At 44.9% G+C, this 15,284-nt stretch overlaps 1 protein-coding gene across 2 annotated transcripts in view; it reads left to right on the top strand.

Moving 5' to 3' along the window:
• The first annotated feature begins 1,077 nt into the window (after positions 1 to 1,077).
• LOC141165128 (17-beta-hydroxysteroid dehydrogenase type 3-like) overlaps positions 1,078 to 15,284 on the top strand; it is a 145,749-nt gene continuing 131,542 nt past the window's right edge. Inside the window, exon 1 of one of the 2 annotated variants that reach the window (XM_073650768.1) lies at positions 1,078 to 1,341. In XM_073650768.1, coding sequence (XP_073506869.1) covers positions 1,110 to 1,341 — 232 coding nt within the window. In that variant the 5' untranslated portion in view covers positions 1,078 to 1,109. The remainder of the gene's footprint in view (positions 1,342 to 15,284) is intronic. The other variant, XM_073650767.1, reaches the window with a different exon arrangement.

The following is a 15,284-nucleotide window of genomic DNA, read 5'->3' as shown; positions in this document are numbered from 1 at the left end:
GTTTTTTTGTTTGCATATGTTATTTATATATAAAAGTGTATCTTATCCTTATGGCCAGTTTGTGTTCGGTTTCCTGGAGGTTTAACCTCAAGGCCATCTCCAGGGAGTGGGGAGGGCTGTCTAATAGGAGAACCAGTGGAAGTCTGTAGGGATTTAGTGAATACACACTTGGTAAGATACAGTTAATTGTTTGGGAATAGCCCATATACTGGAAGGGGTTATAGCAAACAAAAAGTGGAAGCACTTCCTAAATAGGGGAGTTCTCAGACAGTGTTAGTGCAAGGTTCAAGTTCACGTACAAGCTGTGATGGGCCCCATCAATACCAAGCTTCCAAACAGCAGGAGGAAATTCCGGGAGTGTAGCCCGTATCGCTGAACGGTCCGGGACCTATGGCCCGGAGTAGGCATTGGAGTCCATGTCTCATTCTCTCCTAAGAGGAAGAGGCCGGTCGGGGAAGAGCTAGAGGGAATGTTGGTGGGCCCCAAGAAAGCTGGGTGGCCGGACAGGGAGTCCCTGGTGGCAACAGAAGCTGGTAAGGTGGGGATAGTTCAGGAAAGACAGAAGCAGAACCTTGAAGCGTACTGTTTTATGGGAACATCACCCGGAGAGGGGGCTGCCCCATACTGCATGCCACAGCCGAATGTATCTGAACTGTATCGTAAAACCGTAGCTGTTGAATCGGACACAAGGTCTCCTGGTGTGTGTGTTACTAAGTCCAGGTCCAAGAACAGAGGCCTACAAGTAAGAGCAGAACAAATACCGCAACATGGCACACAGGATGAAAGTTTCTGTTTACAAGACGGGTTTCAGGGCTAAGAGAAGTCAGCACCGACCTTGAGCCCCCTTTCACATAATTAGTAGGAGTGAGATATTCCGGAATATAATCATATCTTTTCCTTTACATTTTCCTGTTAGAATATTTTATTGCCATTTCTTTCATCAGAATAGATCTGACATTCTTTTACTACAGTCGTACTTATATATTTCTGACTGCATGATTTCTCCCTGACCTTGAACGTGGAATTGTCAATGTAATGTCTATTCACATACATGTGTGTACTGGTGTGTCTGTAATGTGAGATAGTGGAACACTTTGTCATGTAGTACAATGAGAGGAGGTCCTTGCCCAGCACATCCCAGTTTGTCTCTTCTCTCTGTACTCAGTGGCAGCATGGCCGGAGAGGAGTCCTGTCTGTGCACACAGGGTTTCGCCCTGTTTGGAATATTGGCAGCTGCTTACATAGTAATATCGCAGACATGGAAGGTAATACGTGGGCTGAGAAGCCACATTCTATCCCAGTGGTGGAGGACGGACCTCACACAGTATGGACGATGGGCAGGTAATGAGGCTCCTGCTGTTAGCTAGTCCGGTTTTGTGGTTTTTATTTGTCAACTTTGTATTTTTTTTCTGGGCTAAATGCATCAAGTCCATAGAGAATTTTTTTGCATGCTGTTCAGTGTTGGTGACAGCTACAATGTGTGACAGTACTATTGTATATGACAGGTCTTCCATGCAGTATGTAGCGTACTTAACGTTACTGCTGTTACTACTAAAGTATTACTTGCCTTTTTTCTCTGGAGCTTTATAAGAATTTTAATACAACTAGCTGCAGCACATATTCATCTTTTTAACTCTTTGAGTGTTGTGCTGAAGGCGTTATTCACTCAATTTTGAATTTAAAATTGCAACCATAATGTATTACACTTGTGAAAATCTGTATGCTACCACATTTTGTTCTTCACAATTACCAGACAAGTTCCATTTACGTTATTGTTTTACATTCTATAAGCTATTATATGATATATTCTAAAAAAAAATCACTGACAGACAATATTTTTTACAGACACATTGGAAAACCATAATAAATAAATATCATCATTAATTATACATATCTACAGCCCATAATTCTGATATGAATACATCAGCTACATTCAGTGTAAACTGTAAAATGATGATCGCTACAGTCAGAAAATCTGTATATTTGTTCAACTATTTCTATGGACTGTCAAGGAATTTCTGGACGTTTGGCAACCCTGCATACAGGCTTCATGTGAAATTAAATGTATGTTCATTGCTCAGAGTTCATAATCAATACAGCATTTAAGAACTATCAATACAGAAATTTCAATTTCAGAAAATGTAAAATTATAATAAGCTATGACCTTGATATTTTTTATCTATTTGAAAAACTATTATGATAAAAGCAAAAGGTTAGACTTGGTCTGAATAAATTCACAAGATCCGGTCCATCAGCCACGTCAATAATATATGGACAGAAGCCATGAAAATTGCCTCTTACATGATGGCATCTGCAGCTCCTCTTTTGATTAGCCGGCCTGGCGCAATGACATCATTGCGGTGTGACGTACAGTACAGACCAAAAGTTTGGACACACCTTCTCATTTAAAGATTTTTCTGTATTTTCATGACTATTAAAATTGTACATTCACACTGAAGGCATCAAAACTATGAATTAACACATGTGGAATTATATACTTAACAAAAAAGTGTGAAACAACTGAAAATATGTCTTATATTCTAGGTTCTTCAAAGGAGCCACCTTTTGCTTTGATGACTGCTTTGCACACTCTTGGCATTCTCTTGATGAACTTCAAGAGGTAGTCACTGGAAATAGTTTTCCAACAATCTTGAAGGAGTTCCCAGAGATGCTTAGCACTTGTTGGCCCTTTTACCTTCACTCTGCGGTCCAGCTCACCCCAAACCATCTCGATTGGGTTCAGGTCTGGTGACTGTGGAGGCCAGGTCACCTGGCATAGCACCCCATCACTCTCCCTCTTGGTCAAATAGCCCTTACACAGCCTGGAGGTGTGTTTGGGGTCATTGTCCTGTTGAAAAATAAATGATGGTCCAACTAAACGCAAACCGGATGGAATAGCATGCCGATGCAAGATGCTGTGGTAGCCATGCTGGTTCAGTATGCCTTCAATTTTGAATAAATCCCCAACAGTGTCACCAGCAAAGCACCCCCACACCATCACACCTCCTCCTCCTCCATGCTTCACGGTGGGAACCAGGCATGTACAGTCCATCAGTTCTCTTTTTCTGCATTGCACAAAGATACGGTGGTTGGAACCAAAGATCTCAAATTTGGACTCATCAGACCAAAGCGCAGATTTCCACTGGTCTAATGTCCATTCCTTGTGTTCTTTAGCCCAAACAAGTCTCTTCTGCTTGTTGCCTGTCCTTAATTGTGGTTTCCTAGAAGCTATTTTACCATGAAGGCTGCTGCACAAAGTCTATTCTTAACAGTTGTTGTAGAGATGTGTCTGCTGCTAGAACTCTGTGTGGCATTGACCTGGTCTCTAATCTGAGCTGCAGTTAACCAGCGATTTCTGAGGCTGGTGACTCGGATAAACTTATCCTCAGAAGCAGAGGTGACTCTTGGTCTTCCTTTCCTGGGGTGGTCCTCATGTGAGCCAGTTTCTTTGTAGCGCTTGATGGTTTTTGCAACTGCACTTGGGGACACTTTCAAAGTTTGCCCAATTTTTCGGACTGACTGACCTTCATTTCTTAAAGTAATGATGGCCACTTGTTTTTCTTTACTTAGCTGCTTTTTTCTTGCCATAATACAAATTCTAACAGTCTATTCAGTAGGACTATTAGCTGTTTATCCACCAGACTTCTGCACAACACAACTGATGGTCCCAACCCCATTTATAAGGCAAGAAATCCCACTTATTAAACCTGACAGGACACACCTGTGAAGTGAAAACCATTTCCGGTGACTAACTCTTGAAGCTCATCAAGAGAATGCCAAGAGTGTGCAAAGCAGTCATCAAAGCAAAAGGTGGCTACTTTGAAGACCCTAGAATATAAGACATATTTTCAGCTGTTTCACACTTTTTTGTTAAGTATATAATTCCACATGTGTTAATTCATAGCCTTCAATGTGAATGTACAATTTTCATAGTTTTGAAAATACAGAAAAATCTTTAAATGAGGTGTGTCCAAACTTTTGGTCTGTACTATATATATATATATATATATATATATATATATATATATATATATCTATATATACTGTATATATATATATATATATATATATATATATATTTTTTTTTTTTCACTAGATGTGGGGGAGGGTGGTAGTAGGGAGCTGCAGGACAGTGAGGCTGCTAGTTGGGTGACAGTTAGAAGGGGGGGGGTAGAGGGAAGAGTGCCAGGGAGGTTAGTCCTGATCTGGCACACCCCAATAAGTTTGCAAAGTTGGCAGATGAGGGGAGTAACGGTACAGGGGTAGCACTGCTGAAGCAAGGCATGTCCCCTGAAAGCCGGAGGTGTGTCAGCTCCAGTAAAGAGGGAAATAGGAGAGCAGGGCAGGCCAGGCAGGTGCTGGTAGTGGGGGACTCAATTATTAGAGGAACAGATAGGGCAATCTGTCACAAAGACAGGGATTGTCGAACAGTGTGCTGCCTACCTGGCGCACGAGTCCAGCACATCGCTGATCGGGTTGATAGATTACTGGGAGGGGCTGGTGAGGACCCAGCGGTCATGGTGCACATTGGCACAAATGACAAAGTTAAAGGTAGGTGGAAGGTCCTTAAAGATGATTTCAGGGAATTAGGCTGCAAGCTGAAAGCAAGGACCTCCAAGGTGGTATTCTCTGAAATACTATCGGTACCACGTGCCACGCCAGAGAGGCAACGGGAGATTAGGGAGATAAATAAGTGGCTCAAGAACTGGTGTAGGAAGGAGGGATTTGGGTTCCTGGAGAACTGGGCCGACTTCTCAGTTGGCTACAGACTCTACTCTAGGGACCGGCTGCACCTCAATGGGGAGGGTGCAGCTGTGCTGGGGGAGAAAATGGCTAGAAGGTTGGAGGAGTGTTTAAACTAGGGATTGGGGGGGAGGGTATTCATTTTATAGGTGGGGAAGATAGTGCAGATAGTGACCTGGGCACAAATAAAGAAATTGGGGGTGGGGTTAGAACAGTCAATAAAGTAAGAAGAAATAGAGGTACAGAGAGATACATAAAATGCATGTACACTAATGCCAGAAGCCTCACCAACAAAATGGAGGAATTAGAATTAATTTTGTTGGAAAATAATTATGACATGATGGGCATATCTGAGACTTGGCTGGACGAGAGCCATGACTGGGCAGTTACTTTACAGGGCTTTAGTCTGTTCAGAAATGACCGTACAAACAAGCGAGGGGGTGTGTGTGTTTATATGTAAAATCATCCTTAAAACTCATCTTGCGGGAGGATATATGTGACTCTAATGAAAATGTAGAGTCCCTGTGGGTGGAGATAAGGGAAGGGGGAAAAAATAATAAATTACTGATAGCAGGGTGGCACATGTTAAGGAGCTGAAACTCCTAAACCCTTCATCCAATTTTAATGTGGATACCCTCAAATGAAAGTTGAAAGTCTGAGCTTCAACTGCATCTGAAATGTTTTGTTTAAAATTCATTGTGGTAATGTTTAGAACCAAAATTAGAAAAATGTTGTCTCAGTCCAAATATATATGGACCTAACTGTAATAGGTTTTTGACAACTATGAGAGACAATTACCTTTCACAACTGGTTCAGGACCCAACAAGAAGTGGGGCACTGCTAGACCTAATATTAACCAATAGGCCAGACCGCATATCAAATATACGAGTTGGGGGTCACTTGGGTAATAGTGATCACAAAATAATACGTTTTCATGTAACCTTTAATAAGATGTGTAGTAGAGGGGTTACAAGGACACTAAACTTCAGGAAGGCAAATTTCCAACGGTTGAGAGATGATCTTAGTGCAATAAACAGGGACGATATCCTGAGACATAAAGCTACACAAAGCAAATGGGAGACATTTATTAGCATTCTGAATAGGACCTGTGCACAATATATACCCTATGGGAATAAACATGCTAGAAATAGGAGGAAACCACTATGGCTAAATAGAGCTGTAAGGGGCCCAATAAGTGACAAAAAGAAAGCATTTAGAGAACTTAAGCAAGAAGGTAGTGATGAGGCATTAAATAAATATAGAAAATTAAATAAATTCTGTAAAAACCAAATCAAGGCAACAAATATTGAGGCAGAGAGACTCATTGCCAGAGAAAGTAAACATAACCCCAAAATATTCTTTAACTACATAAATAGTAAAAAACTAAAAAATGATAGTGTTGGCCCCCTTAAAAATAGTCTGGGTGAAATGGTGGGTGAGGATGAGGAAAAAGCCAATATGCTAAATGTTTTTTTTTCAACCGTATTTACACAAGAAAATCACATGACAGATAACATGATTAGTGATAACAAAAATTCTCCATTAAATGTCACTTGCTTAACCCAGCAGGAAGTACGGCGGCGTATAAAAATCACTAAAGTTGACAAATCCCCGGGCCCAGATGGGATACACCCACGAGTACTGCAGGAATTAAGTAACGTTATAGAGAGACCATTATTTTTAATCTTTAAAGATTCCATAATAACAGGGTCTGTACCACAGGACTGACGCATAGCAAATGTGGTGCCAATATTCAAAAAGGGGACAAAAACTGAACTTGGAAATTATAGGCCAGTAAGCTTAACCTCTACTGTGGGTAAAATCCTGGAGGGTTTCCTAAGAGATGCTATACTAGAGTATCTGAAGAAGAATAACCTCATGACCCAATATCAACATGGGTTTACGAGGGACCGTTCCTGTCAAACTAATCTGATCAGTTTTTATGAGGAGGCAAGTTCTGGACTGGACCAAGGAAATGCTGTGGATGTTGTGTATATGGACTTTTCAAAAGCTTTTGATACGGTTCCACACAAAAGGTTGATACATAAAATGAGAACAATGGGGATAGGGGAAAATATATGTATGTGGGTTAAGAATTGGTTCAGTGATAGGAAACAAAGGGTGGTTATTAATGGGAAACACTCAGACTGGGTCTCAGTTAACAGTGGAGTACCACAGGGGTCAGTATTGGGCCCCTTTCTTTTTAACATATTTATTAATGACCTTTTAGGGGGCATACAGAGTAATATTTCAATATTTGCAGATGACACTAAACTCTGCAGGGTAATCAATACAGAGGAGGACAATTTTATATTACAGGAGGATCTATGTAAACTAGAAGCTTGCGCTGATAAATGGCAAATGAGCTTTAATGGGGATAAATGTAAGGTAATGCACTTTGGCAGAGGAAATAAAATGTATAATTATATGCTTAATGGTAAGACACTGGGCAAAACTGTCACTGAAAAAGACCTGGGTGTATTGGTGGACGACAAGCTCACGTTTAGTGGCCAGTGTCAGGCAGCTGCTGCAAAGGCAAATAAAATAATGGGATGCATTAAAAGAGGCATAGATGCTCATGAGGAGAACATAATTTTACCTCTATACAAGTCATTAGTGCGACCACACTTAGAATACTGTGTACAGTTCTGGTCTCCGGTGTATATGAAAGACATAGCTGAACTAGAGAGGGTGCAGAGAAGAACGACCAAGGTAATTAGAGGACTGGGGGGTCTGCAATACCAAGACAGGTTATTACACTTGGGGTTATTTACTGTGGAAAAAAGAAGGCTTAGGGGTGATCTTATTACTATGTACAAGTATATCAGGGGACAGTACAAAGACCTGTCTACTGATCTTTTTACTCTTAGGCCAGAGACGGGGACAAGGGGGCATCTTCTACGTCTGGAGGAAAGAAGGTTTAATCATAATCACAGACGGGGATTCTTTACTGTAAGAGCAGTGACACTATGGAACTCTCTGCCGCATGATGTTGTAATGAGTGATTCACTATTAAAATTTAAGAAGGGCATGAATGCCTTTCTTGAAAAGTATAATATTACAGGTTATATATACTAGATTCCTTGATAGGGCGTTGATCCAGGGAACTAGTCTGATTGTCATATGGAGTCGGGAAGGAATTTTTTTCCCCAATGTGGAGCTTAGTGTTTGCCACATGTTTTTTTTTGCCTTCTTCTGGATCAACATGTTAGGCTATGGGTTGAACTAGATGGACTTTAACCTTAAAAACTATGTTACTATGTTACTATGTTACTTTATGACATTTTTATTACTTTTACACTTTGTTCCACTATAGGACTTTCACTTTTTGCAGCCTAATCGGCTGTATAGCACAGGAATGCAGAACCATCCCTGTGCTATGCAGCCTGTCAGCCCTGCACATGGAGAAGTTACTTTGGTCGCGCACTGCACATAGCCAAAGCAACTTGCTGCCTCCTGGTGACCCGGATGTTGTCATGATGACATCGGGTCACTATGGTAACATCCGAGACAGCTGGCAGAGAAGGTAAGTATCGCGCTTACCTCCTCTTGCCACCGGAATGCTGCGATCGATTTAGATTGCAGCATTTCGGGGGTTAATGTGCCGGGAGCAGTGCAGGACTGCTCCTGGAACATAGCACCGGGTGTCAGCTGTAACAATCAGCTGACACCCGGCGGCGATCTCGCCCGCACCACTTGTGTGCGAGCGAAATCGCCAAGGCATACTAATACGTCTCAGGCCCATAAGGCCCAGGGCACAGATACGTATTAGTACTTCCTGGGCCAGAAAGGGGTTAATAATGTCCCCTGTCCTGGCACCTTCTTTTAACTTCCTTTAATATTGTCTCCTGTCCTGGCCCCTTCCTTTAATAATGTCTTCTGTCTTAAACCACTATCCTGTAATCCTGTAATAATGTCCCCCATCCTGTAATAATGTCCACCATCCTAGCCACTTCCTGTAAAAATGTCCCCCATCCTGACCCCATTCATAACTAATGTCCTCCATCCTGTTCCATTCCTTTAATAATGTCCCCTGTCCTGGCAACTTCCTTTAACTTCCTTTAATATTGTCTCCTGTCCTGGCCCCTTCCTTTAATTATGTCTTCTGTCTTAAACCACTATCCTGGCACACATTCTGTAATAATGTCCTCTGTCCTGACTAGTGTTGAGCCACCCCCGTAGTGTTCGAGTTCGGTTCGGTTCGTCGAACACCCGTGTGTTCGCCGAACTGTTCGTCGAACTGTTCGTCGAACACCTTCGAACACCGTTAAAACCAATGGCAGGCAAACAAAAACACATAGAAACACATAGAAAACACCTTCAAAGGTGTCCAAAAGCTGACAAACTGCTCAGAAGACATAACTAACACATGGAAAAGTGACAAGTACATATAGTCATGCGAAAATAAAAGAGGTGGAGGAGTAAAAGGAGGGGGAGACACAGATATAGGCATGTCATGCCCTTCTAAAATCCAAAAAGTGAGAAGCCGACACGGCCAGTCCGCTCCTGCCCGTGCCACCTCCGTGTCGCCGGGTTTGTGCCAGAGCCGCGGTGAACCCTGACGGCCAGCCCCCCTCTCCCAATACTGGTGCCTGTCCGCTGGTGGGTCGAGCGAGCCCCCCTGTGGTGGAGGCAGCTCTAAGCTTTTTAATTTAAATTGTCTCTCTAATTTGAATGAATACACTTTAAATCCATTTACAAGGATCTATTGGAGGGCAAGTCTCATGCCAGCAGCCGCGGTAATTCCAGCTCCAGTAGCGTCCACTAAAGCTGCTGCAGTTAAAAAGCTTTTATAAGGATCGAGCTTGGCTGTCCACCGCAAGGCATCCTACTGCCAGTCCCAGCCCCTATGCCTTGGGGTGCCTCCTGATGCTCTTCACTAAGTATCCCATGGTCCCGAAGCATTTCCTTTGAAAAAATTAAGTGTCTAAACTACAGGTGGTGCAGCTTGCTTAACAGCCGGGATAATCCGCTGACTAGCAGACACTGCTACTAGGCACAAAGTATTTCCTGGGCTAGATGCAGTTAAAAATTTGTAATTAGATACTCTCGTTGGATGCTGAGAAAGCATTCCATAGAGTCTCCTGGCACGCCATATATGATTCTCTTAAAAAGCTTGGGGTAGGGGTCTAGGGGACCCTTTTATAGCCAAAATCACGGCCCTGTATCGCAATACGTCACCTAGGCTGAAGATAAATGGAACTGTAGCACCCTGAGGGCTCGGTTGCTACAGACGTATTGCACCTCACCCAGAGGTGTGATATCTCACTCTCAGGTAAGGATGGAGTGTGGATCAGGACCCGACACCTGCATGCATTACACCACATTGCCGTGGGGCAGGGCGACCAATATGCCCCTGAGATGGGCACGACAGTCCCTGTCCCTGGCTGGAGTGGGGGGAGGGAACACTGAGGAAGGGGAACCCTGTAGTGCAGGAGCAGGGAGGAAGCAGTTCCTGGGTGCATTGAGAAGGGAGTATAAAAGGTGGGCACCATCTTAGTTCAGTGCAGAGAAGTCTGAGCAGAAGTGGCAGGGAGCAGGGGCTCTGCATGAGCTCTGCTCCAGAGGCGGGCCTAGTAACAGAGGCCCAGGCCTGGAAGAGGGAGAAGGAAGGAAGAGGAGCGGAGAAGGCTCCAGGAACGAGGAATGAAGGGATCCCAGGGGTGCGGACGGGCGAGTCGCCACCGCACGCCCGAATCCACCTGCGTGGAGGGGTCAGGCCAAAGGGGGAGACCGGTCCCCGAACTAGTGGAGGCAGGAAACGACCCTCAGCTAGAAACCGGAGGCTCTGACATTTTATGTGGCGCAGCCCCTCGCTACACCCGCTAGGAAGGCACCACATAGGGTCAGGGAAACTGGCGCCAAGTTTACCAAGAGGAGGCCCGAGGCAGCCGGACAGAAGTGTTGGTAAGAAAGGCCAGACAAAGGACACACAAAGGGGGTCCTGTGAAGTGCTCCAAAGTTATCTGGGAGTTGTCTGAGCCCCTCACCTGGTGAGCACAGTACGACGTGGGCAGCCGTTACCTGCAGACGTGGTCTGGATAATAAGAACTGTGAGTAAAGGCCCTGGACTGCATCACTGACTCCGTGTCGTTACTGCTGCTGCCCTGCACCATCACCCCCATCCTCCGCATACACTGCCCTGAGGCTATACTCCTCCCGTGGGGAGTTATGCTACGCTCTGCTGCACCCACAACACCAGCCTCAGCGGTCTGCCCTGTAGCGGCGGTTCACTCTGACCGCAATCCACGGGTGGCGTAGTCGGACATTTAAACATCAAAACCACATAAATAGTTCCGCCACTGGTTTGACCGCCCTGAGCCACGGAACCGGGTCGCCGCCACGAAGACTACAACCACCAGCATCCACCAAAAAGGGTCCGGCTCCGGGTGTCCCAAGGCCCAGGGGGTGCGTCAGAACATTTTCATCACCTTTCACAATCACCAATGGGACAAGGCAGTGATGTCCTCTGTCCCCTCTCTTATACATCCTAGTGACGGAGCACCTGCTCTCATCAATTCGCCATAACCCCAATATTAGGTGGATTGAGGTGGGAGGCACCGAGTACAAGTGCTCTCTATTTGCTGATGATGTCCTAGTATATATCACTCAATCACATATATCCATCCATGCTGTTATGGCTGAAATAGATCACTTTGTTACATGGTAAAATTTTAAAATCAATGCAGCGAAGTCTGAGGCCCTCGATGTCTCCCTCCCCAAATCCATATAGGATTCCATCCAGTCCAACTTTCCCTTTGCCTGGCCCTCACAGGGTATCAAATACTTAGGAATTCCTATTCATAGAGACCTCTCCCATCTATGTTATCTTAATTTTGGGCCCTTTATTGAACAACTCCATACAGACCACGGTTGGCAAGTTAGAACTGTAAGATTCACTACGTGAACCACTGGTGTTTTGTGGAAAGGCACATGTACACTGCGTTCCAAATTATTATGCAAAAAGTGTTTAGGAGTGATAAGGGAAGAATTTGTTTGTTTGTCAGTTAAACTCATTGATGGTGATGTGTGTCAGGGCTCTTTATATCACTGTAAGCAATTGCAGACACCTGTGCTAATTAGTTTGGCAGGTGTGTCCAATGAAAGGCAAGACTACTTAAGAAGGCTCTCTCACATTATTAAGCAGCCTACATTTTCTGCCAAAATGGGAAAGAAAAAGGATGTGTCGGCTGCTGAGAAGCAACAAATTGTGGAGTGTTTAGATCAAGGCATGACTACAATCAACATTGTGCGATGATCAGGATGAAGTGTCTTGGCAATCAAGAAGTATGTAGCTGATTCACAGTACACACGTGTGCGTGCTGATAAGGGCAAATTGAGGACTCTTTCCTACAGGCAATTACGTCAGGTTGAAAGAGCAGCGGCAAAAAAGCCTTGTCATAGCAGCAGACAAGTTTTTGAAGCTGCTTGTGCCTCCAACGTCCCCCGAACAACAAGATGCAGGGTCCTTCAGAGGTTTGCAGCTGTGCATGCGCCATCCTGTCGACCTCCTCTATCCACTTCACACAAGCAGAAACGGCTCCAGTGGGCCAAACATTACATGAAGACTGATTTCAAAACTGTTTTGTTCACGGATGAGTGCCGTGCAGCGCTCGATGGTCCAGATGGATGGAGTGGAGGATGGCTGGTTGATGGACACCCCACGCAAACACGGCTACAGCGCCAACAAGGAGGAGGTGGAGTAATGTTTTGGGCTGGAATCATGGGGAGAGAGATTGTCGGCCCCTTTAGGATCCCTGAAGGCGCTAAAGATGAACTCCATAATGTATGTGGATTTTCTCAAACAGCACTTCCTGCCATGGTTCAAGAAGAAGAACCGTGTATTTCACAGCAAGATCATTTTTCTGCATGATAATGCACCATCTCATGCTGCACATAAAACATCTGCATCTCTGGCTGATATGGGCATAAAAGGGGACAAACTTATGGTGTGACCCCCATGCTCCCCTGACCTCTACCCCATTCAGAACCTTTGGAGCATCATTAAAAGGAGTGTCTATGATGGCGGGAGGCAGTTCACATCTAAGCAACAGCTCTGGGAGGGTATTCTGTCCTCATGCAAAACAATTGAAGCAGAAACCATCCAAAACCTGACAAATTCAATGGACGAGAGAGTTCAGAAGCTCCTTTCGAACAAGGGGTCCTATGTGAAAATGTAACATCACCTAGAATAAAGTTTTGAGTTGAAAACTGTTTGATTTCAGTTTCTAACAACCTGCTAATGCTTATAATTTCAAAAATGACCATTTTTTTGGTCTTTATTAAAATGAAAAGGTTGATCGAAAAGTTTGGGGGATCTAAGAGTGTGGCAACCCAGTAGTCATGATTACTTCGAATTCTGACAATATGAGGGTCATGCTGCAGGTAGTGCAGCAAGAAGGCACTTATGTGCCTTGCGCATCTCGGAGCCCCAAAATTATTTTCCGGGCTAGATGCAGCTAAAAATTATTTTTAATTTTAAATCTGGTGAAGCTTTAGTATAGATGGCCTAATAGGATCAGTGCTGCACACTGCTACAAAGCCCAAATTATTTTCCAGTCAAGATACAGATAAACATGATTAGTAATTTGAAAGCTTAAAACGGTTGGTAGGGTGATTTTAACCAATCATCAAGCTTTTACTCTCCCCAGGATGACACAGGGGTAGAAAAGTCGTTTCGGATCCATGATTTGTTCATCTTTATGAACGTGAGTCTGTCTACATTATCAGTGGAGAGCCGCGTGCGCTTATCTGTCAGCACACCACCAGCAGCGCTGAACACACGTTCAGACAGAACGCTGGCTGCGGGGCATGACAAGATCTCCAAGGCGTAAGTGGCTAGCTCCAGCCATTTATCCAGATTGGAAGCCCAAAAAGAGCAAGGGTCCAGTGACACAGTCGTGGCTTCAATGTTTACTTGGAGATACTCCTGTACCATCGTCTCTAGGCGTTGACTATGTGTCAGACTTCTTGTCTCCTGTGGCCTTGCAAAGGATGGGCTAAAAAAGTGGTGAAATGATTCCGCAAAATTGATGTTACCAGCAGATACTGTGGTTCTGTTACGGTTTGAGTGCTGAACACTTGACGGTCCCACGGTTGGCAAGTTGGAACTGTGAGATTCACTACGTGCACCACTGGTATTTTGTGGAAAAGCACATGTAAGATTCTGCAACAGTCTCTGCTGATACTCCTGCATGCGTGCATCCCTTTCTATGGCAGGAATAATTTCTGCAAATTTACTTTTGTACCGGGGATCTAACAGTGTGGCAACCCAGTAGTCAGGATTATTTCTAATTCTCACAATTCGAGGGTCATGTTGCAGGTAGTGCAGCAAGAAGGCACTCATGTGTGTTGCGCATCCAGGAGCACCAAGTCCCTGTTGTGTTGGTGGCGAGGTAACAATCATGCTTCCTTCCTCTGTCCTCTCCCCCCAACCTCGCACAACAGAAATGTGATCAAGGTCTCCCTCATCTGATGAGTCTTCCATCAGTTCGTCCTCCACTTCTTCCTGGGCTCCTGCACCTTCCTCACTAGTTTGGCTGCTACCATGCGCCCTGGTAAAACCATCTCCCCCACCCTCACATGCCTGCCGCCTTGGTGCTGCCGACCGTCTGGACCTTGCAGATGTTAGCCCTTCCGCATACAACTCCTCCTCCTCTACTTCCTCCACCTCCTCTTGTGCCACCACCTGACTCCGAATTCTGTTTAACATGTGCTCCAGCATGTAAATCACCGGAATAGTCATGCTGATAATGGCATCGTCAGCACTAAACATCTTCGTCGCCATTTCAAAACTGTGCAGAAGGGTGCATAGGTCCCTGATCTGAGACCACTCCTCCAGCGTGATTTGCCCCACCTCTGAATCTCGTTGGCCCAGGCTATACGTCAGAACGTATTGCACCAGGGCTTGTCGGTGCTGCCACAGTCGCTGCAACATGTGCAGAGTTGAATTCCACCGGGTAGGCACATCACATTTTAGCCGGTGAAGTGGCAGGCCCAACGACTTCTGTAGAGATGTAAGTCGCTGAGCTGCGGGATGCGAACGGCGGAAGTGAGCACACAGCGACCGTGCCCTCTGCAGAAGGCCATCTAGTCTGGGATAGTGGGCTAAAAATTGCTGGACAACCAGGTTCAACACGTGAGCCATACAAGGCACGTGTGTGACATTGCCCAGGCGAAGGGCCGCACCCAGGTTTGCAGCATTGTCGCACACGGCCTTCCCTGGTTTCAGGTCCAGTGGAGACAACCATTCATGAAATTGGTTCTCCAGAGCTGACCACAACTCCTCAGCTGTGTGACTCACATTTCCCAGACATTTCAATGTAAAAACCGCCTGATGACGTTGAGCCCTACTGCCAGCATAGTAAGGAGGTGTGCAGGATCCCTTCTGCGCAGTTAGAAAGCTTGTGGCATGACCAGACAGGCTTTGGGTGCAGGTGGAAGACCGAGAGGAGGTTGAGGAGGCAGAAGCAGTGGAGGAACTTTGACATAAAGAGGATTGACGCACAACTCGTGGGGACGGCAAGACTTGGACAGCAGCC

Source organism: Phyllobates terribilis, unplaced genomic scaffold (genome assembly GCF_046119375.1).
Source record: "Phyllobates terribilis strain yellow unplaced genomic scaffold, ASM4611937v1 Scaffold_11__3_contigs__length_659146591, whole genome shotgun sequence".
NCBI lineage: Eukaryota > Metazoa > Chordata > Amphibia > Anura > Dendrobatidae > Phyllobates > Phyllobates terribilis.
Note: the sequence above shows the minus strand (reverse complement) of the source record. Positions and strands in the feature narration are given on the sequence as shown.